This window comes from Fusarium verticillioides, chromosome 5 (genome assembly GCF_000149555.1).
Source record: "Fusarium verticillioides 7600 chromosome 5, whole genome shotgun sequence".
In the NCBI taxonomy this organism is placed as follows: domain Eukaryota; kingdom Fungi; phylum Ascomycota; class Sordariomycetes; order Hypocreales; family Nectriaceae; genus Fusarium; species Fusarium verticillioides.
In genome coordinates this window covers 934,364-954,618 of record NC_031679.1, presented here as the reverse complement: position 1 = coordinate 954,618, position 20,255 = coordinate 934,364, and the positions used below count along the sequence as shown (strand labels likewise).

Sequence of the window (20,255 nt, the reverse complement as noted above, 5' to 3'; positions counted from 1 at the left end):
CCCCATTTACACCAACATCATTGGCTGAATGTCTGGCCCTGTGTTTCCGTTACAGATAAAGTCAATCAAATACCAAACCCTGATCAATATATAAACAATGCACCCATCACCTACGCCTCTACTAGTCACCTATGGATCTCGTACTCGTCGCCAACTGGAAGAGCAGAATCTAGTTTCTTGATCTCATGCTTCAAATTTCGAGTCATAACTCCAACGAAGAGGAAGATCGTCGTAATCAGCATCTCTGGTACAACGCTCAGACAGACTTGAACTGCTTTCGAGGTCAAGAAACCTGAAGTTGGGTGTGATATCTTGAGCTGGAGGTATGCGATACCATAGGCAAGGCGCAGTCCAAGGAGAGGAAGGTTGATAAAGACTGCATACATGAGCTTGGAAGTGTCAGTATCTACGTTTCAATCTTGGTGATGGTAGGGTGTTCAACTTACCAGCTTCCCGCCGCGAAAGGAAGATGCACCGTTGTTCGTAGATGATTGACACTTTCCAAAGGACCATAAAGCCCAGATCGCCAGCAGAAACCATGCTAAGGCAATGAGTGCAGAAGCAACCTCGAGCAAGGTCTTGTTGGTGGAAACCGAGTCGCCATCTTGCAACCCTACGACAGACACAATGATGAGAGCCATAGCTGCTGCAACAAGACCATGATACTTTATCTCGAGAATGATATCAAGTTTTCTGTTCAGTCTAGGGTTTGTTCCACGACGACTAAATGACTTTTAGTAAAGACAGGAACGTCAATGGAAATAGGAGTACCTACGCCTCATGCAAGATCCCAGAAGCGGCCAGCAGCAAAGGAGAGAGGCCAATACTGTTGAGTATAATCGATCCAGTTGAACTGTTGGCCTCATGAAGACCAATGCCACCAGTCACAATTCTGAGTACGCAGAATATCTGGACGTAAAGCCATCCTATGAATCCAGTCTTTCCATGCTTGAAGAGGCAGTACAGAGCAGGTTGGAGGAGAATAATGTAAATGGCTAGTTTAGCCGCTGAGATAGAGTCTGTCATTTCGAGAGGATGATTGTTGGTTGTAGGTGAGCCGTGATGTCTGTTTCGATCAAAACCACCAAGAGCACGAACGTTGCTACATTATTATACTATTGCCACAACTCCATTCCTGGCTGCCTCTTCAACACTGCCCTTCTTCATTATGAAAGCCAATTTCGACGTCGAATCCCAATAAGGAAATGAATTCGACGAGATCGTCTTTCGGCCAATCATACGTAGCCTGGAGCAGATGTAAGCGATGATGATAGTGTTGTGGCGGAGTTGTACTGGTTTCGACGATCACGACTAACAACTTAAGATTCTCACGTAATTTCATATCTCCTATACCATATCGGCGGCTCATTTGTGTAGCAGCATGTGGAAGACTACGGGTTTACGGCAGAGGCTCCTCGCGCCATGTTCCCTGCGCCTCGTAATCTCCTATATTCCACCCAATAACCCCCAATGCTCCGGCAAAGGCAACTTCTGTGTCAGAGTACCAGGACTGCTCCAACTCGTGAGGTTCCTCAAAACTAATCATTTGTGCATGGAGTAAGTAGGCATCAAATTTGAGAGCTAAATGACCTAGAACCGTCGTCCAGAAGCGAGCAAATTGTGGCTGTAAGTGACGATCCTACCCTAAAGACTATAGGATACTTTACTTCGTTTAATTTTCGAGTAGGCCATACCAAGATCATATTAGTTATTTGTTCACTTGGAATCCTCTTCCGAATCAGTTGCTTTTGAGAGGAGGGCTAATCGAGGCTTGGGGATGAGAAGGGCGATGAGACTGCCCTTCGTTTCTCCTTCGTAGGTTGTAATATGACGACACTGTAGGAACAAAGCCACAGAGAGAGCATTTTCGTAACAGTCAGAAACGTTTGTATCCCTCGCTTTCCTGTTGTACATATATAGTTGCCCCAGTGGAACTACCCGGTCGGATGTATAGGTTATCAATAATGCTGGTCTGACGGCATTGCCATCTAACACGCATATACATTTGCTAGTATTTCTGACCCTTGGGAGCACAGTTAACCATTGAGTTCATTATTCTAACCAATTCAAGTACTTCTACTGAGAAGAACAAACCCCAGCATTGCGAGTATAGGCCAAGACACGATAACCCACTCCTTGACCCCAAAGGCGCACTATCATCGTCAACTCCTACGCCCTTCAAACTTACCCCGCCAATCACGGCAATCACCACCCCGCAACTCGGAGCCCATCTCCATACTAGTACCACCTCATCCTCCGTTCGATACATAAATACAACATCACCATAACCCGAAAACATGAACTCTCGTCTTGCATTCTCACTCTCTAGAGCTAGAATTGCACCTCGCTTCACTACATTTCGAACAATGGCTTCCTCATCTGTTACCGTCCCTCCCGGAAAGTACGAGTTTCTCGTTGTCGTCCATGACAAGCCCAATGTTCGAGAGAAGAGACTCGAGGTTCGAGGGTGAGCTTTGTTCTGATATCTCACTATATGTGGCTTGAGCTAACAGGCCGAAGAACCCACTTCAAGAACATGGTTCCTAATGTTGAGAATGGAAGCTGGAAGATGGGAGGTGTGTATTCTTCATCCAAACAGACCTAGATGTTGGATCATAACAATGAGACTAATTTTGTGTCTAGGTGCCATTCTAAACGGTGTCCCCAAAGATGACAGTGTCGACAGCCTCGACTTTGCCGGCAGTACCCTTGTTTGCATCGCTGAATCCGTAGAAGAGGTCAGAGAGCAACTCAGCAAAGACATCTATGCTACATCAGGCGTCTGGGACATGGACAAGGTAAATAGAGCGCGAATCCATTCGAAAACAATTTGCTAATGTGATATACAGGTCCAGATCTACCCCTTCAAGGCCGCCTTCAGAATGAACTAATGCACAAGGCCAATACCATTCCCGTAGAGCCACGATAGAGACCCTTTTCAAAACAGTGAACTGATACTATTCATGCTGGTTATCATGATCCGCTACCATGATGTTCCTGTTGTCCATCCGTCGGTTGCTGACCTCGAATCTTTGTGATCATTCGTTCCATACCGCTTTGCTAACAATACCAGCCCTCAACAACCCCTGCATACCGATGTCATTACCAGCCCGATGAAAGCGAGCTAAAGCTATTACCAAAAAACCGCGAGGAAGAGCTATCTGACCTACAAAATTCCAATTCCAATTCAAGTGATAGTAAACGCCATCGTACACTGACATATCCATGCTGCTTTGGTATGGCCTGCCACCAAAATCATACGTGGTTTAAGCTTCGCCGCCATTCGAGCGACTCTCGGCTGCTTCTTCGGCGGCAACTCTCAGTTCGTAGTTGAGATCAAAGCATTCGGCCAACAGTCCAGTAACACTGCCTTGTCCTTCGGGGATGTCGCCATTAACCACAAACTTGCCGTCAACTTTCATGTTATCTAAGGAGTTAAGCTGTTTCATGTTAGAGATATCCAGGTTATATCACGATGTATCAACATACCTTCATGCTGTAGGGGTAAAGCTCCCGCACAGAGGATACACCCCCATTCTTCTTGACCTCAACGAGGCAACGCTTCAGTGTTTGCAGTTGGTTGTAAACAGGCAACAGGGCTTCAGACACTGGTTCGGATGCCAGCATAAACGAGTAGATGTACGCATACGACCTTCGGATCAAGTAGAGCAAAGTGCGTTGCGTCCAGAGATCGGCTGGTCGCCCACGGTCGTCCACCCAGTTTCCGTTCTGTCGGCTCTCATCAATTCTGTCAAGTTGCCGTTGGAAATCGTACAGATCCGTCTCTCGAAGCGACCATGCTTGTGTAAGAGAAAGCTTCTCAAGGTCGTTGCGAATTTGGATGAGCTGGTCGTAGATTGGTCGCCATTGCTCAGCTACTTCTCCTTGTCTTTGAAGTGTCAGTGTATATTCATGTAAAAATGTTGGTCATCTCACCTCTCAAGAACCATGTCCGACCAGCGGACGCAGCGAAGGTACAAGTCTTTTAGCACTTCGCCTCCCTCCTCCAAGGTTCCATCCTCTGCGGTAAATGTGCCGTTATTGTGCTTTTCGCCAATTTCCAAGATTTGGTTCTTTAGCTTCTTGACCTCGGATGTGGAGAACTAGGCAACGTTAGCACATCTCGGAACATTCCATTCCATTCCAGCCTCGTTTACCTTGGACTTGGTGTTGGCCAGCGAGATAGATCGCAGGATCGAAATGAGCTTCTCATGAGCCTCCAGTAAGTAATCTGGCAGCCGCTCTAATCTCTTCTGAAGTCGCGCCAAGGTTGAGTTGCAGAGCGCAACGCGGTTCTCGAGTAGTGCAAGCATGTATGGAGGGTGTCGCTTGTCGGGCGATGGGTCAGTGGCGGCATCTTTGATGCTTTTAGACAGATCTTCAAGTGTGGACTGAATGCTTCCGAGATCCTTGGCTGAGTAGAGCTCAGCCTCAGTGAGGTGGTCGAGTAATCGTTTGACAGTTGAAGTCATAGCGTATGTTGCCGGTGCCTCATTGTTTCGCCCGATCGTCAGATAGAATAGGGATAGCAGCTGGAAGCAGCTCTCCAAGACCTTGTCCACTGGAAATAAACTTGTTAGTATACTGGGATTCGGATGCGACAAAGACGGCGACATACATCTGTTCTCCTCCTTATCGCCTGTTTCGGCGCGCACAATCGCCAGCTCCTTGACCTGATCCATGGTCTCATCAAACAATGGCATGACATCTTGAGTTCGAATGTAGTTTGTGCGATCCTGTTTCAGAAGCAGTAGGCGATCGCGGACCAGCTGCAGCTTCTCGAGAATAGCTTGCTCCCGGGGGTCCCGCGGCATTGGGATCGCTGGAGTCTCCATGTCGATAGATGCCGTTTCCGAGCTTCTTATGGTGGTGTCGTAGAGATTTGTGTGATGTAAAGGGCTGAAAGAGGAGCAGTTTGTCACTGTTGAGCTTGGAGGTGTGTTGGCTTGTTGATTGTGCTTTGCGCAGGTCTCCGAGGCTCCGACGAGTGACGAAAGTCGACGAGTGGCGGCGGGGCTCAAGATCCAGGGAAGTTGAGTCGGCTTTTGGTGGGGAGGTCGTGATAAACTAACTCACGTAGGCGCGATACAAGTCACAAGATGTTGATTAAGCGGTGGATGAAGAATGATAGTCTGGAGAGAGAATGCGGAACCGAGAATGCAATGGAAGACGAAATAGTTGATGATGGAAGAAGTTGACTAGCGGATTGTAGATCGTGGAGAAACGATATCACGGTTACATTTCAGTTCAATTCAGTTCAGTTCAGCTGGACCTGCCTGCCCTTCCCGTCTTTGTCTCGACCAAGAACGTATGGATGCTGTCACTTAATCATGGCAACTGGAAAGAAGGCCTAGACCGACCCCTCTATCAGGTCCTGCAGTCACTTCACCTATTACCTACCGTGCGCGGTGCGCCCTACGTCTTCGCTACGGCATTGAGCCAGACGACAACGGCTAAGCTGGGCTGCTTGCTAGTGGGGGGGGGCAGGTTCCCAACAACCTAGCGATGGTGGGCAAGGGAGGGAGAGGAAGAGAAGAAGGAGTTGATGGGGGATTGGTCTTGATCAGTGATAATCAATCAGAAATCAGCGAGGTTGGTAATTATATTATTCAGTCAGGCAATTATAGGTCTGTATACTCTGCCGTTTATGGTATCAAAAATGTAATTACTCTTATCATCATATCTTCACAAACAATGCTCTTATGATGTCTGTGTTTTCCAAAGGTGGGGTAAAAAGCGCCGCAATCCATTGCATTCTTGGAAACACACCTCATTGGTTCGTTACCTCGCACCCAATCAAAGGCGTGACTCACTCTTTTGCACCCACGGAGCGGATTAATTTACATCGATCGCTCCTGCCTCCACTTTTCCTTTAGGTCTTGAAGCCCTCCAGCCGAATTTCGACCAGATTTTCTGTGGTAAGCCCATTTGGTGATATCCCGACTTCAAACTACAACCGACTCGACTTCGTGCAGACTTTACAATCTCCCACCCGCACGTCAAAATCATTCACAATGTCTCACGCCGAGCTCGCTTCGTCCTACGCGGCCCTGATCCTCGCCGACGACGGTGTTGAGATCACCGTACGTTTTAACCCCGCGATTCCGTCGACGCTTTTGTGTGTGCGTGTTTGAGGTTATTGATAGCTAACATCGTCATCGCGACTTTTCAGGCCGACAAGCTCCAGACCCTCATCAAGGCCGCCAAGGTCGAGGAGGTTGAGCCCATCTGGACCTCCATCTTCGCCAAGGTACGAACCGAATAACCCCAGCGACTTTTATGCGCCTACCCATATCTCCAGGACTTCGGTTTTCTGACGGATTTTATTTGAATAGGCTCTCGAGGGCAAGGATGTCAAGGACCTTCTCGTGAACGTCGGCTCCGGTGGCGGTGCTGCCCCTGCCGCCGGTGGTGCCGCCGCTGCTGGTGGTGCCGCTGAGGAGGCTGCTCCTGAGGAGGCCAAGGAGGAGGGTATGTCTACCCACGACGCTCGACGACTGACTGCGGATTGCTGACAACCACTACAGAGAAGGAGGAGTCTGACGAGGACATGGGCTTCGGTCTCTTCGACTAAGAAGTTACGCCGCTACGACTGTTTCCTTGTTCTTTGTACTTCGACTGCATGGCTTCGGGGTTATCAATCGATCGATCATACAGGATGGAGGGCGGGCACTGTAACCTGCGCCCTGGACAGAGGAGCTTCTTACATACGATGCTATGAGGAACGCACTCAACGGAGTTTCGCGGAGGGAGAATTGGTCAATTCATACGGCTCTGATAAAAAAAAAGTCCCGCCATGGGTGGTTTGAGTTCAACTGGGGTCTCTTCAAAGTGTGACTATCTCGCCAGAGTGCTGGCGATTGTGATTGTGATCAGGACGAATCTTGTCGTCCTCTTGTCTGCTCTACTTCTACCTAAAGGACTTTTTTCTGTTCTTCGTAGTACTCCCGGTACAGATTTCATCTTCCATGTCCCCACCAACGCCGCGCCATGCACAATCTTTCATGTCTACGTCAGAAATTTATTTGACGACCAGGACCGATGACGGGACCAATCCCGCTTCCTTCAGGGTTTTGGAGAAATCGATGTCACCCTCGAAGGTCTTGCGAGGGAACGTAGTCGTGAAGCTAGACACAGCATTCCCCGTCTCGCTCTGTAGCTGTTGCGCCAGCTCGAACAATGTCGTCTCAGCGGGCAAGGTCTTGGTGATGTTTCCGCCATCGGTCTGTAGTCGGAGTCGGGCTTCGTTATGGTTGCTCTTGGGCTTAGATGCGGCCGCCACAGCAGCAGCGCCACCAGGAGTGGCAGCTTCGACTTGAGGAGCTCGACCCTCACGAGCTGCCTTGGCCTCCTCTGCCTTTCGGCGTCGCTCAGCTTTGTCGGCCTCGATCTTTGCCTTGATGCGCCTCTTGGCTTCCTGGTCCTCGAGCTTCTCTTGTCGCTTCTGGGCCGCTTCCTTGACTGCTTGCTTGCGGGCCAGCTCCTCCTTTGCTTCCTGGCTCTCCTTGGTTGACTTTTGGCGAATTTGCTATGACAGGTTAGAATTGAAGATTGATACGACTGAATGTTTTTGTTACCTCGTTGCGCTTGTGATCTTCCTTGTCCTTGACAGATTGAAGAGCTCTCTTGGCGGCGAGGCGCTCGCGAAGTTGCTCAAGCTTGGCCTTCTTCTCGTCTTCGGTCAGAGGTGCAATCTCCTCTGTTGACTCCGAGAAGTCAGTGTGCTCGCTGTAGTCTCAGTCAGCCAAAAATTCCCCAGAAGATGGTAGGGTCAGGTTGACATACGTCTTGGTCGCGTGATAGGTAGCCAGATCATGGTTCTTGAATCTCTTTCCACAATCATTGCAGATCAATGACTTGGCAGTGCCGGTCTCGAGCTCTGCAATCTTGGCTTCCGTGTCCTCCTCGTCATCACCCTCTTCCTTAGCAGCGGCAGCAGCCTTGATCTCATCAATAGGCTTGTCCTGGTTATCCTCAAGCCACTGAAGAGCGCCCTGGACTACCAAAGTTAGCCTGGAACGAGTCATTCGAAAAGTGTAACTTACGGCCTCCAGTCTTCTTGACGGCAATCTCAGCGCGCTCCTTGTCAAAGCCCATATCGAGCAGGGTATCGAGATCAGAAGGCATGTTGGCGGTGTTGTTTGGTAACAGTTGGTGATAGTGGGGTTGGATGAGGGGCAACTGTTAATGAGTTGAGTAGATGAAGATGAGAGAATGAAGAGACGGAGTTTTGATTATTTGAGTATCAGAGAATTGGTGGGACAGGCAAAAAAAATCCCAGTCGTGAATACACAGTGGAATATGCCTTTGCACTGAGTTGTCCTTTGATGCTGAGACCAAAGCTTAGGTAAAGCCTGAGAACGTCATTCAAGCCGCTGCCTCAGTGACGTCGCCGGGATTACTACGGTTAAGCACGGGCATAATCATGACTGATACCTAGATATTCCGATACAGGTAGTGATTTCTCTCTCTTCTCATGATGAATAGTAAAACTTGAGACATTATTTCCTACAGTTCGACATACTCGACAACTGGGAAACCTATGCTCGTTCAAACACAAACATGTACGAGAGACAAGCTTCCCAAGACCACAGGCTTACAAACTTCAAATATGCAAACGCATCTACCGATTCAAACAAGTATTATCATTAAGTGCGCTCGCTAATGAGCTGGGTATCATCATAAGTTCATGCCATCTATATCTAACATCCAGCCAAATCCTTAATCCTCCTACAGCCGGCTTCACCACTGAAGCGGCCCGCTACCGTGCTTTCGAGCATACGCCTCTCCAAGGCGATTCAGCACATCTCGCGAAACATCTTGATGGTACTTCCTGCACCAGTCGTTAACTTGGTTCCCATTGAGGGACTCTTGGCGAGTAAGAGTCAGATATCGATGTAGGTATGCGACTGCATCCTCCATATCATCAGCTCGGATATTGTCGTAGAGACTGTTGAGTTTGCTGCACAACGCATAGTCCCATGGGGCAGCGTAAACTGTGAGGCCGCCGTAGTTACCGCGATGCTCGAAGATGACTTCATGCTGTTCCTTGGCCCATTGAAGAATATCGAGCTGGATGTTTCGAGGCACAAAGATTTGCATCGAGTTGTTGAACCACTGCTCTCCGAGAGTTCCTTGAGCCTTCTTGTTGGCGAAACTAGCAGCATTGCTGAGTGTGATGTACTCTTTCGAGGCAGGATCGTGAAGAAGGAACTCGACGTCGGGAGTTGTCTCTCTGTGACGCAGATAAAGTGCGTTTACAACACCACCAACGACAGCACAGTTCACGTATGTGCCACATTCGTTCAGGTACTCGGCCATGTGTTGGAAGGCGTCGATGATCTGCTGTCGACTCAACTCTGAGGTTTCAGGGAAGTCTTGGAAGATGGACGAGGGAGCCATGACAGAGCCAACTGAATGGCTGGAGATGGTCACAGGACGGATAGGTCGAGATTCCATCTCGAGGATGTGGCGAGAGTTGTTGCAGCCCATGATGAAAGTGATGAGAGTTGTGCAAGGATAAGTTGAAACAATACTGGGGTTAATATCGAGTATTATACTGCAAGAGATACGAGAGATCTATCTGGATATCGTATAAAGAGGTGATCTCCACGAATTCAGTCCACCTGACTCTGGAGATCTGTTCGTATAAATACCAAAGCCAAGTGCCGAATAGCCCTACTGCAACCTTTTAAGACAGGAGCAGCACACACACATTTGCGCCATAAGCGGTTGTTCCAGAAGAATTCAGTCAGCCGCAGGATGATTCTCTACTCCTACTGTAACGTAGGAGCACAGAAATGGAGTAGCCGCCCATGGCACCGCCTCGTGTCGATCAAATACGAGGGTCCTACCCGTAGATGGCGTTCCTGTGAGCCTAGCAATCCACCTTTTTGTTGAATTTGGAGGACTGTGGTAGGCTGAGTCTGACTTATCCGTAGCGTCGGAATTCAATGTTTAGGATATTTTTAGCCGTCGTGTTCTCCCTCGAGCAGTTGCTAAGCTAAGGTATGTAGGTTTGAGTGTGAGCGATTGGTTAACATGTCGTGATGTTTAGTCAAGTCGTTCATCGCGCCAGCCGCGAAAGTTCATCAATAGGGCATTCCCGTGCCGGAGTTGAGCAACGGTTGATGATGTTTGCAACACAGCCCAAGCCCTATAACTACCGACTGCCACCACCCACGAGCTGACCACGTTCTTGTCAGCATTTAGAGTCAATAAACTGCACTGTAGGTTTCACCACTTTGACGAAATTTTTGTTCTGGAGTTGCACAGCCTGTCGAGTCTCAAATGTTCGAGAAAATGCAGCGAACATTGGGCAGCAAATTCCGAATTCCGAGGAACAAGTCGATGATACTATTCCATGACTGTTGCGCTTGAGGGTACTTCTTCAGCTTAGAAAAGAATGTGGGAAAACTCGAGACCTCGATTGCGATTGATGAGGGTGCTGAGACAAGTCTATTCAAATAAACTTGGAACGCTTCCTGAACAACTATTATGGTCCTCGTGTCAAATGGTCTCGAGTTTCTTTGGCTCAAGAGTTACAAATAACGACGCAGTCTCCCAACTCATTCGGCGGATATTGCAAAGATCATCTTCGTTTGATGGTCCCAAACCATTGATGCTACTTGCTCTCGACACAAGAGATGATTATGTTCATCCCTTGTCTTTTAATGTTTCAATGAATTTGGAGGTGGGTATCAAAGCTGCTCGAGATTGTTTGTCAATGCTCAACAAAGAATAGATAGTTCTAACTTCATGACGGCTGCGCTAACGAATCTGCCAAGCTCTGACGCTACCTTACCTTGCGTTACCTCGAGTTTGCCTCGGCCCTCCGCATCTGTTCTAAAACCATGTGCCATGATACCCTCACTTCCCTGATTTGAGACGCTTAACCATTCAGGTGCTTACCAATACAAGGACCTGCATATCGTGGACCAGCTAGACCCTTTTTTGTGGACAGCAAACGGAGACTTGGAAAGATGGTGGACAACTGCAGGACAACGGAGCAAACAGAAAAGGTAAAAGGAAAAAGATGACGTTTGAATAAGAATAAGGTACCTATGTGGTGGCTTCGACGGTTCATCAATGGAACCGATGTCCATGAAATCAATGGCGAGCAGACGAGGTCCAATAGTGACTGATAGCGGAGTTTAAGCCCCCTGATGGCTCGTGCGCCCTGTAGCAACCACCTGAAGTTGAGCCGGCTCAACTGGGAATAGTGCGCCATAGCAGAAGCAATTACGTCGTAGGAGATCCCCAAGACACAAACCAACGTCAACCTGCCTTCCATTCCCCTTCCAGGTACCTATACATACCTTAATCAACTCAACTCACCACACTCCACTGCTACTAATCTTTCATTTCGTCACCAATTTCTTCCTTCTCCCACGCGACCAACTTCCTCAAATCTTATCGACTCGGTGCAGCCTCGTGTTGCTATACTTTTAACCTACCTTTAATCAAACTCCCCCCCTTTGCTAATCAACGAACGACATTTCATACTGTACTCTACCTCCCGTTGCCACGTTTCCACTTGGTTACCGCCGAGGAACCATCGCGCGATACCACAAACCATAACAACCTCAGCATTTTATTACCGCTACCACGATAACAAGCCAAAATGTCGGTCGATATCGAGCCGTTTGAGCTGTCCTTTAGACGTGCGTGATCTGCGATGGATGATGACGGATCTCCGAGGATTGACATGATTGCTAGGCCCCTTCACCACCGAGGTCTCCCAGACCTTGACTCTAAAGAACCCCAACCCTACCCCCGTGGCTTTCAAGGTCAGTAGATCTGCGATTCTCATGCGACGGATTTACTGATAAAAAGAACAGGTCAAGACCACTGCTCCCAAACAGTATGCTTGCCCCTCAAGCCAAGCCATTCCGATCGCATACCTGACGTCTCCTCACTAGATACTGTGTTCGACCAAATGCAGGCCGCATCGAGGCCGGCCAGAGCTTCGATGTCTCTGGTGAGTCTGCTCCTAAAAGCGCATGCCGGCAGCCGTTAACGATCACCTAGTCCTTCTCCAGGCTATGAAGCAGGATCCCGCTCCTGACGCTAAGTGCCGTGACAAGTTCCTTGTCCAGTCCGCCCCGATTACCGCCGATAAGGAGTTTGCCAGCGTTGCCAATGTCGTACGTAGCCAATCGATCCCGAAATCTGGACTTTAAACTGACTCAATCGCCAGCTTGAAACGACCGATAAAGCCCACCTTGTCGAGCGCAAGATTCGAGTCAACTGGCTCGCGGCTGGTGAGGCCGACCAAGCTCCCAACCGGCCTATCTCCACGCCTAACAAGCAAGCTATTGCCAACGGTGTATGTTTCGCCGACTCGGATCTAGAGGTTGATAACTAATGGCATAATCTAGATCAACGACACTCCCGACGTTTCGCGTACATTTTCTTCACCTGGAATTCGAGACGAGTCGCCCTCATCCTCGGCAGCACCCCCTCCCTACCAATCGCCCAAAGAATCCACCTATGAGGATGAGAAACCCAAGTCTACCTACGAGGACTCCGAAGTCAAGAGCACTATCACTCAAGCTACAACGGCCATCAAGGAGACTGCAGAGCTGACCTATGAGGAGCTTAAGGCTAAGCTTGCCCAGGCCGAACAGCAGCTTGTAGCTCTCAAGGATAGCGGTCTTCGACAGCGCAATGTCAAATCCGCCTCCAGCGATGATGACAAACGACCTCTCGCCCAGACCGCCCAAGCTGTCACCCAAACCGTCGAAGGTGTTCCTGTGCAAATGGCGGCCATTCTTTGCTTGGTCAGCTTCTTGCTTGCCTACTTCTTCTTCTAGAATTAAGGAGAAAGTGACAGCCCTTGGGTCTTTTCGACAAACGAAACTAATAGACAGGCTTGACGACGCTCATGAGAACTCAGCCGGAGACTTGGGATCCCCGGATGCATAAATCTTCAACGTACAGCGAGGCTAAAGCATAGGATCAGGAAGCATATCATACGATCGGCGTAACACTGCAGGATTCGCAGCTCAGTACGAATCGAAACCCACTGGGAAGGGTACCTTGGGGACAGTGGACCATGTCTCTGGGCCAACGTGGTTTCGGTCAGCAGGGCTTTGAACGCATTGCAGCTGGGGACGAAAGCTTCGTTGGGGAGTTTAAAAGCGATGGGAGGAGGATGTGGCTTCCGAGGCGGGAGCTTTGACTGTACACTCTTACCTTGAGCCTCTCGCGGCTCTCGTATTTTCTTGTGTCGTATTATTCTGTTTGCGTTAACTGATAAATTCGGAGTTCTAACTTGTATCTCTCATCGACTCTCCTTTTCATCTTTCGTGTTTTCCGGCCAACTGTAAGCTTAGCCGCTCGAGTATTTACTTATTACGGACTGAACGTCTAGAGTCGTTGCACATAAACCAAATGGTGATAGCTCGTTACGTCACAGAGTCGGTCTCTGAGTTTTGTGATCGCTCAAAACATTGTATTTGTCCATACCCTAACGCCATGCAATATCTGTGTCCTATGGTCTATTTGCCTGAATCTATGTTGCCTAGCTCAGACAAAAATCTACCAAAAGCGGCCAGTTTTCGAGTTGATCATGGCCTTGATATGCTTTACCCCGTATCACAATATGAATAAAAACAGCTGCATTACAACGAATTATATGTACTTTCGCGTTGCTTCTAAATCGACTCGATCTCGGACTGCTTCCAGTCGGCAACAGCACCACCACCGACAAGGCGTCCACCCTGCTTACGCTTGACACGGCAACTCATGCCAACGTTCTCATCGAAGATGAAACGCCAGATGGCATAGCACCAACTCTCGTGGCGGGGCAAGTCATCATAGAATTCGTGAGCAATTTCGCGCACCTTGTGAAGACGAGTCCAGGGCACAGCGGGGAAGTCATGGTGCTCGTTGTGAAGTCCAACGTTGTAGGTAAACCAGTTGAGGGGTCCGTAGTAAGAGAAGGTCTCGGGAACAGGGATCTTGTTCTCCGGGTCGCGAGCGGAGGGAGCAACGGTCTCGTAAACGTAGTGCTCGGCGATGAAGTGGCCGGCCAGGGGGTGAAGGCTCCCGGCCAAAAAGGAGGAGAGCAGCAGGTAGAGGAGAGAGTTGACAGAGGCGTACTTTAGGAGAACGAGATCAAAGGCGACCTGGACAGCGATGTTGAGGGCGTGGACTCCAGTCAAAGGAACGCGGTAGACGGCCATGGGTCGCAAGGCGTAGAAGAAGATCTGGAAAGTGCAGAAGAAGGCCTTTCCGAGAATCGAATCCAGAACGAAGGCCTCGAAGGCAGTGGGAAGATCGGTATCAAGGCCATCGACGCCGAGGGACTTGTGGTGGGTAAGGTGGTATGGCTGTAGAGTGTTAGCATCATTTCAGATATCGAAACGCGATCTAGGTCACATACTCGGAACGAAGCGCTATAAGGAATACCGATGGGAAGGTTGGCAAAGATGGCGATCAGACGGTTGAGACGGGCGCTTCGGAAAGCCAGGTTATGGGAGATTTCGTGGATGGCGAGGAAAAGGTTCTGGTTGGCAGTGGCCCCAAAGACGTAGGCGACAGCCCAGAACTTCCATGAGAAGAAAGGAGTCGACTGGAGCATCCATGCGAGGAAGACCTGAAGAGAGACAACACCGAGGACGACCCATTTCGTGAGAGGCTCAGGACCGCAAAGCTTGGTGATCTGTAGATGGAGGCCAGGTTAGCGACATTTCATGACACAGCGGGGCCAATCAGCAGAGCACGAACCTCGGGGTGAGCCTTGATAATAGCGAGACGGCGAGTTCGATGAGGTTCCTCAGTGTATGTCCAGAAGAAATCGTGGCTCTTATCAGCACCTTCGACTGCCGCAGGAGCTGGGCTTGGGCTATCGCCCTTTGCCCTCGAAGTGACCGTAGATGAATTCGTCGCAGGCATCTTTCCTTCGATGGTTTAGGAGAAAGTGAAAGAAAGTCTAAACCCGCGAAGAACGAAAAAGTGCAACGACGGTTGAATTAGAAAAGAATGTGATGCATTTGCCTCCTTGGTAGCTGCGGCGCAGGAAACAGGGGCCAGAGAAAGCTACGTGGAAGGCGGTGAAAATCCAGGTCCAAATGTTAATTGGGATTCTGGCCAATGAGGGGTTGGTTAGGGGCTACATTTGGCGGGTGGGGACCAGGCGGATGGTTTTTGAGGGGTTCACGAAGGCGGGGCATGTTTGGGCAAGCCATTCAGAGAGGCAAATTGTATGGCGTGGCATATGAGATGAGCTTTATTTGTGTGTATCATAAGCAATTGAGCTGCATTACCCAACAGTGATAGCTCAAGTAGCTTTAATTTGCACTGCGCTGAGTTGGCTGTGTCACTTTTGCTTCTAGCCTCAATAATAAATAAGTAAATATTGATTAAAAACTTCAAACTCTTTGAACCCAGTTGTCGAACGACAAGAGGGGAAATGGTTCGAGTGGTGCCATTCGGGACCGTCAATTTCCGTTGATAAACACCAGGACCATACGATTATTCGGTATTTCTTGGAAACTTCCTAGCTCTATCTCTCTCTATCTTGTTGGCGAAATGCATAATTGCGGCAATCTGGTAGGGCTTTTCCCTTGATAGGTGGACCGTCACGACGAGGATACAACAGAATGCGATTCTTGAGCCCCATGGAGTGCGAATACGAATACTATAATGCCAACGTGTCTCTTTCCAAATACTCAGCTTGCGTTCAAATATATGTAATGAATGGAAGGCTTCTTCAGCGTCAATTTCAATGTTCGGGATTGCTTAACTGCTTAAGAAACTAAGATTCCATCCGAATACACCAGATGCCAAGGTAGGCCAGTTCTGTCAAATGCTAGAGTCGACAGCTAGACTATACGTTGGAGTCAGCAACAACTTTGCATCACTAATTCTCATTCAACTTGAACTGTGTCAGCAATTTATTATATGAGTATGCTTGAAAGAAAATGCAACAATGGAGAAAGTGCATGTGACAACAAGTTCTGGGCGTTCTTGGCAAGAACTGGTTGGCGTGGGCGTCGAGCTAAGGTTCAGCTCAGGCAGAGCCTCAGCCTCCACTTCAACTTTACTTCAACATCTACGACATGTCAATTTCTATCTCAATGATTCATCATGAGGGTTCCAATTCTACAACTTCGTGTACGCCATAACGGGATCGATCGTAGCTGAAAGCAGCTCACCATCGTCTCGATCAAGAAAGACCAACTCCACGTGTATTGTTCCAGCTCGGGTATCATTGCATAACGTGTTTCTCTACAACTTCTCCCTTTGCTCCCCTCCTTTAAAGACCGTTGGACGCACACGAGAATACGCCAGCCACGGTGCCAGCCTCGTACTGGTCGATAATGCCCTGTACACTGGCATATGTACCAACAGTAAGGAACATAATACCAATCGCAATCAAGATGAGGTTAACAATGTTTCCGGTAAGATCAGCGATCTTGCCATGTCGTCGTCCAATTTCCTTATCAGCTTTGCGCATTCTGAAATAAGCAACTCCCCAGAAAATGAAGCCAAACCAACTATCAAAGAGAGACGACATAACGGAAAGCACTAGAAGGTAGTGGTTAGCAACGACCGATGCAATAACTCTTCTTCGGGTACTTACAAGAGTTAAAGAAGGGGATGACCATGGCGATGATGAAAGCAAAGATCCAGGTCACAAGAAGAATTCCACTCCAAGATCCCCAACCAACAAGAGTGTGGCTGTTCAAGTGCTTGGAGTTGCGGAAGAGTCGGAAAAAGACGAAGCGAGCCGATACTGAGGCATAGAGGGTGCCAAGGAAGATGATTGTAGGAATCATGAACGAGAAGGCCGCCTTCTTGTACACATTCTCGAGCGAACCGAAAGCCGGCGCGGTCACATACTGATTGCCGGTATAAGCATATACGATGGCTCCAACGAGACTGAAAACAATGATCTCAGCAATCGTACACGCCCACAGAGCCTTGGGGAAGTCCCGGGGATCTCGCATCTCTGCAATGAAGCTGGGAAGGGTAATCTGGCCGATGAAAGTGTAGCTGATGTTGAGAAAAGCGGACATTCCATTCACAAAAGTCGTGCCCTTGACAGGAATAGCTGTAACGATAGGCTCGCCCAGCTTTGCAGGATCGTATCCAAATGGGTGGTCCTGAATACCAGCAAAGATGGCAGCGAGCAGCACGGAAACGAATGTGAAGAAAGCCGATGCTGTTCCGAGCTTGGCCATCATGTCGAACGTCCTGGGCAGAGAGCAAACCCAGCTGATAACAGCAACAATAACCGAAAACATAACGGTCCGGCAGCTACCAACATCATCGGCCTCAGTCATGGTGTTGAGGTACTTGGCACCAACCAGAACGTGGAGGCCTTGAATGAAGGTGTTGTTAAGAATGAAGCACACAGCAGTTGCCCACCAAGCCCACTTCTTGTCCCAAAATAGCATCTGTCCAATATCGCAAACATCGCGCATCTCCGGGTGGCGGAGGCAAAATTCCCAGAGAACGAGACTGGTGTAAAGAACGATGAGAGCAACAATAATTGTCAGGATAATGCCAGGCACCAATCCGAGGACACTGTACGACCAAGGGAAACTCATGATGGCAAGACAAATGTACTCGCTGAAAAGCAGACCAGCAGTTTTTTGCCATGAGCAAGTGCGGTACTGGATCTGCTCTCCCTGCTCCGCAGCCAGCTGTTTGTTGAGAATGGCAGAGCTTGAATCCTCAGAGTCCGAAAGATCACGCCTCACAAATTCGGGCAATTGAGCAATTCGAGGCCCGGCAGTGACACCCTCGCCGCCAAACAGAGACGCCCATCGTGACGAAGGAGTTTGGAGTTCAGATTGACGACGTTCTGGGTCAGGGCTTCCGCCTCCAGAACCGAGAGATATCTTTTCAGCCATTATGACAGCGTAGGAGGAGAGTGTGAGCTTATCAAGGCTGAAGGTGTGTTGTGTTGTATTGAATTCAAACACCAGCTGACCAAGTTCAAGATGTTACGGTATCGCAACAAGAACAAAAGAAGAAAGGTGGGCCAGGCACAAATCACAAACTAGGCGACTGCTAGGTGTGAGCGAAAGAAAATGCTGGGAGACGATCTGCATTTAAAGAGGGTGAGAAGATCTCAATTCTCAGACATAATACCACACCAAGGTTGCGATCCTACGATCCTACGATCCCTACCAACTTGGTTGTTGGTCGCACAAACAAGGTTCAGAGCCTGCTTCCATCCTCGGCGTAGAAGCTCACTACTGAACCAGATATGGGGTCTTTTAGTCGTCAGTCTCTTCATCGAGCCCCTCGGACGTCGCCCATATCGATCCTCTTTGGCCCTCTCATCTATCAAAGCTCACGCTAGGATAGCAATTGAGGACAAACTGCAACACAACACACCACTCACGATGGATCAGATGTTCCACACACCGGAGTGTCGCCAAATGCCTACAACCAACGTTAGATATGAACAGACAAATGAAGCGAAGCCATAGGCCGCAAATCTATCCGGAGCGGCGAACGGGGCCCCCACCCGGTCCACGCCATGTGCCGAACATCCGTACCAGACCTCTAACAACCCCGACGACCCAAACTGAAGCTGCACGTCAGCTAGTAGAGGTCCAATTGCGTCGCATCATCGCCCAAGGAGCAAATCCACCGGAATCTCCGTCAGGTCGATCCCAGATGTATTCCCTGCTGCCTGGCAGGGGCCCAAAACAAGGTGATTTCAACATTCCTGACTGGAGCACTGTCTTCCAACGCGTGGGGTCTTTGGCTGTGGTGCATGCATAACGTAGCTTTTACGTACATGAGCGATGGAGGCGAGTCCGACTTTGCAAGCCTGTTCCTGCAAGCTGATACTGATAGATCGCACGCAATTCGGCCGGATAGTGAGCAACAATCAACTATTGATGAGGCGTTGACCAGGTGGATGACCGGTGAATGATCGGATGTGATTGTGGTCAGCTGTGATAACATTGATCTGAGCTCAAAAGAGAAGGATGCTTGAGCCATACCAACAACAAGCAATTGAGGTTCTGATCTTCGCTGCAGGCTTATGCAGGCCCAACGTCACATCGATGTCAATTCATCAAAATGTTTACTTGGGAACCCTTTCCTTGGTGAAGACTTCCCGAATGTTTCAATCGGTCCCTCTTTCGATAGCCGTTGAGCCTTGTTCTTCATCGCCGTTGCTCACGGGGAGATGATCAAGAATGGCCCGATTCTCCAGGAATGATGCAATCGCTAGTGTCAAAGAAAACCAAAAATGGCAACAGGCTTGAAGTTTGCCTTGACCAACGAATTGCATCCCGAGGGTCCGGGGCGTTTCACCCCTCTCCATGGAAATAAGAGTGGTGCCATTCCCGTCTTGGTCGTTTACTTTAGACCCTGCTGTCGCATCATCGAATCCCTAAAAGGCGTCATTATGCTAGGAGAAATGAATTGCGGCTCGTCGGGCTTTTCTTGGGGTCGCGAAGTGAATGCCATATCGTATCGCCTTGTCATTCTCTCACGTAAGAGCGTTCCACCATTTGCGCATTGCTCTGTTTTCATTTCATTTTGTGAATCCCGGGGAGTTCGGGGATTCTTCTCCAGGACGTGAGAGCGCAATGTCCTGTGCGCGTGTGGGGCTTTTAAGCTTATTTCGCGAAGCAATTCATGAGCGTCTGTGGTGTTTGTCTGGTGTGGTTGATATCCACAGCCAGTGAGGTTATCGCCAAGCTAGTGCCAAGGGCTGGGCGATCTCTGGGCGATCGACTGTCCAGCCAATAATGAAGCATCGCATTCGACGTCAATCAATCATTATCAATATCACATATAGAGAGGAGCATTCAAGAGCTTATATTTTATACTAATTCAATTTCTCAGCATATCTTTTCACAGATTACAATACTATACTATCTCATGTCGCCTATATCATTCTATAGCATATATATACAGTATAGCGCTAATATATATCATTTACTCTAGCTTAAATAGTAATTTAATTTTAAGATAGGTATATCTAATACATAAGTCAATTCAATTTAATTATCATATTTCATTCTATCTCCAAGGCTTGCAAAAAGAACATATTATAATACACATTTACCTCAGATAAAAATAAAATATGCCAAATTGGCAAAAGAGTTCGGAGGCTGGTGTTAAGCCTCCTACATCTCTTTGTCGTCGGGGTTCGTCGTCGAGCCATTTCCTTCAGCCAGAACAGTTTGACCTGACCAGTTGCGCTGGCGCCTTCTGTTCCACCACCACCTAGGGATTTTTCGGGTTTTTTTTTGTCGTCGGGTATGTCGTCG

General features: G+C 48.8%; 11 protein-coding genes across 12 annotated transcripts; 5 read left to right on the top strand and 6 right to left on the bottom strand.

Moving 5' to 3' along the window:
* Window positions 1-125: 125 nt before the first annotated feature.
* On the bottom strand, window positions 126-1,026 carry FVEG_03098 (hypothetical protein; the record flags this gene model as incomplete). The annotated part of the gene is made up of 3 exons (XM_018890682.1): window positions 126-389; window positions 447-723; window positions 776-1,026. The coding sequence occupies 3 exons, from the start codon at window positions 1,024-1,026 to the stop codon at window positions 126-128; spliced, it is 792 nt and encodes a 263-aa protein (XP_018747032.1).
* Window positions 1,027-2,130: 1,104 nt separating this feature from the next.
* On the top strand, window positions 2,131-3,070 carry FVEG_03099 (hypothetical protein). Its single transcript, XM_018890683.1, has 4 exons — window positions 2,131-2,467; window positions 2,521-2,576; window positions 2,644-2,798; window positions 2,850-3,070. Exons 1-4 carry the CDS (start codon window positions 2,298-2,300, stop codon window positions 2,889-2,891), a joined length of 423 nt encoding a protein of 140 aa, XP_018747033.1. The 5' UTR covers window positions 2,131-2,297; the 3' UTR covers window positions 2,892-3,070.
* FVEG_03100 (hypothetical protein) lies at window positions 2,659-5,354 on the bottom strand. Its single transcript, XM_018890684.1, has 5 exons — window positions 4,619-5,354; window positions 4,158-4,561; window positions 3,937-4,103; window positions 3,490-3,889; window positions 2,659-3,440 (listed from the first exon to the last, which is right to left on the bottom strand). Exons 1-5 carry the CDS (start codon window positions 4,833-4,835, stop codon window positions 3,267-3,269), a joined length of 1,362 nt encoding a protein of 453 aa, XP_018747034.1. The 5' UTR covers window positions 4,836-5,354; the 3' UTR covers window positions 2,659-3,266.
* Window positions 5,355-5,833: 479 nt separating this feature from the next.
* Window positions 5,834-7,117, top strand: FVEG_03101 (60S acidic ribosomal protein P1). The gene is made up of 4 exons (XM_018890685.1): window positions 5,834-6,083; window positions 6,173-6,250; window positions 6,336-6,471; window positions 6,528-7,117. The coding sequence occupies exons 1-4, from the start codon at window positions 6,015-6,017 to the stop codon at window positions 6,572-6,574; spliced, it is 330 nt and encodes a 109-aa protein (XP_018747035.1). The 5' UTR covers window positions 5,834-6,014; the 3' UTR covers window positions 6,575-7,117.
* Window positions 6,632-8,348, bottom strand: FVEG_03102 (hypothetical protein). Its single transcript, XM_018890686.1, has 4 exons — window positions 8,046-8,348; window positions 7,786-7,999; window positions 7,578-7,728; window positions 6,632-7,528 (listed from the first exon to the last, which is right to left on the bottom strand). The coding sequence occupies exons 1-4, from the start codon at window positions 8,125-8,127 to the stop codon at window positions 7,022-7,024; spliced, it is 954 nt and encodes a 317-aa protein (XP_018747036.1). The 5' UTR covers window positions 8,128-8,348; the 3' UTR covers window positions 6,632-7,021.
* Window positions 8,349-8,622: 274 nt separating this feature from the next.
* Window positions 8,623-11,136, bottom strand: FVEG_03103 (hypothetical protein). Its single transcript, XM_018890687.1, has one exon. The coding sequence runs from the start codon at window positions 9,490-9,492 to the stop codon at window positions 8,743-8,745; it is 750 nt and encodes a 249-aa protein (XP_018747037.1). The 5' UTR covers window positions 9,493-11,136; the 3' UTR covers window positions 8,623-8,742.
* Window positions 10,094-13,634, top strand: FVEG_03104 (hypothetical protein). 2 transcript variants are annotated; one of them, XM_018890689.1, is made up of 8 exons: window positions 10,094-10,693; window positions 10,788-11,663; window positions 11,719-11,789; window positions 11,841-11,863; window positions 11,922-11,980; window positions 12,031-12,146; window positions 12,200-12,328; window positions 12,381-13,634. In XM_018890689.1, the coding sequence occupies exons 2-8, from the start codon at window positions 11,624-11,626 to the stop codon at window positions 12,813-12,815; spliced, it is 873 nt and encodes a 290-aa protein (XP_018747039.1). In that variant the 5' UTR covers window positions 10,094-10,693; window positions 10,788-11,623; the 3' UTR covers window positions 12,816-13,634. The 2 variants fall into 2 exon arrangements, with proteins under 2 accessions (XP_018747039.1, XP_018747038.1); XM_018890688.1 differs by having other exon boundaries at window positions 10,745-11,663.
* Window positions 13,358-15,296, bottom strand: FVEG_03105 (sphingolipid delta-4 desaturase). The gene is made up of 3 exons (XM_018890690.1): window positions 14,734-15,296; window positions 14,390-14,668; window positions 13,358-14,336 (listed from the first exon to the last, which is right to left on the bottom strand). Exons 1-3 carry the CDS (start codon window positions 14,899-14,901, stop codon window positions 13,659-13,661), a joined length of 1,125 nt encoding a protein of 374 aa, XP_018747040.1. The 5' UTR covers window positions 14,902-15,296; the 3' UTR covers window positions 13,358-13,658.
* A 592-nt stretch (window positions 15,297-15,888) lies between these two features.
* Window positions 15,889-18,403, bottom strand: FVEG_03106 (hypothetical protein). The gene is made up of 2 exons (XM_018890691.1): window positions 16,592-18,403; window positions 15,889-16,536 (listed from the first exon to the last, which is right to left on the bottom strand). Exons 1-2 carry the CDS (start codon window positions 17,865-17,867, stop codon window positions 16,265-16,267), a joined length of 1,548 nt encoding a protein of 515 aa, XP_018747041.1. The 5' UTR covers window positions 17,868-18,403; the 3' UTR covers window positions 15,889-16,264.
* FVEG_15180 (hypothetical protein) lies at window positions 18,048-18,452 on the top strand (the record flags this gene model as incomplete). Its single annotated transcript, XM_018904299.1, has 1 exon — window positions 18,048-18,452. One exon carries the CDS (start codon window positions 18,048-18,050, stop codon window positions 18,450-18,452), a length of 405 nt encoding a protein of 134 aa, XP_018747042.1.
* A 773-nt stretch (window positions 18,453-19,225) lies between these two features.
* On the top strand, window positions 19,226-19,561 carry FVEG_15181 (hypothetical protein; the record flags this gene model as incomplete). Its single annotated transcript, XM_018904300.1, has 1 exon — window positions 19,226-19,561. The coding sequence occupies one exon, from the start codon at window positions 19,226-19,228 to the stop codon at window positions 19,559-19,561; it is 336 nt and encodes a 111-aa protein (XP_018747043.1).
* Between the last annotated feature and the right edge of the window lie 694 nt (window positions 19,562-20,255).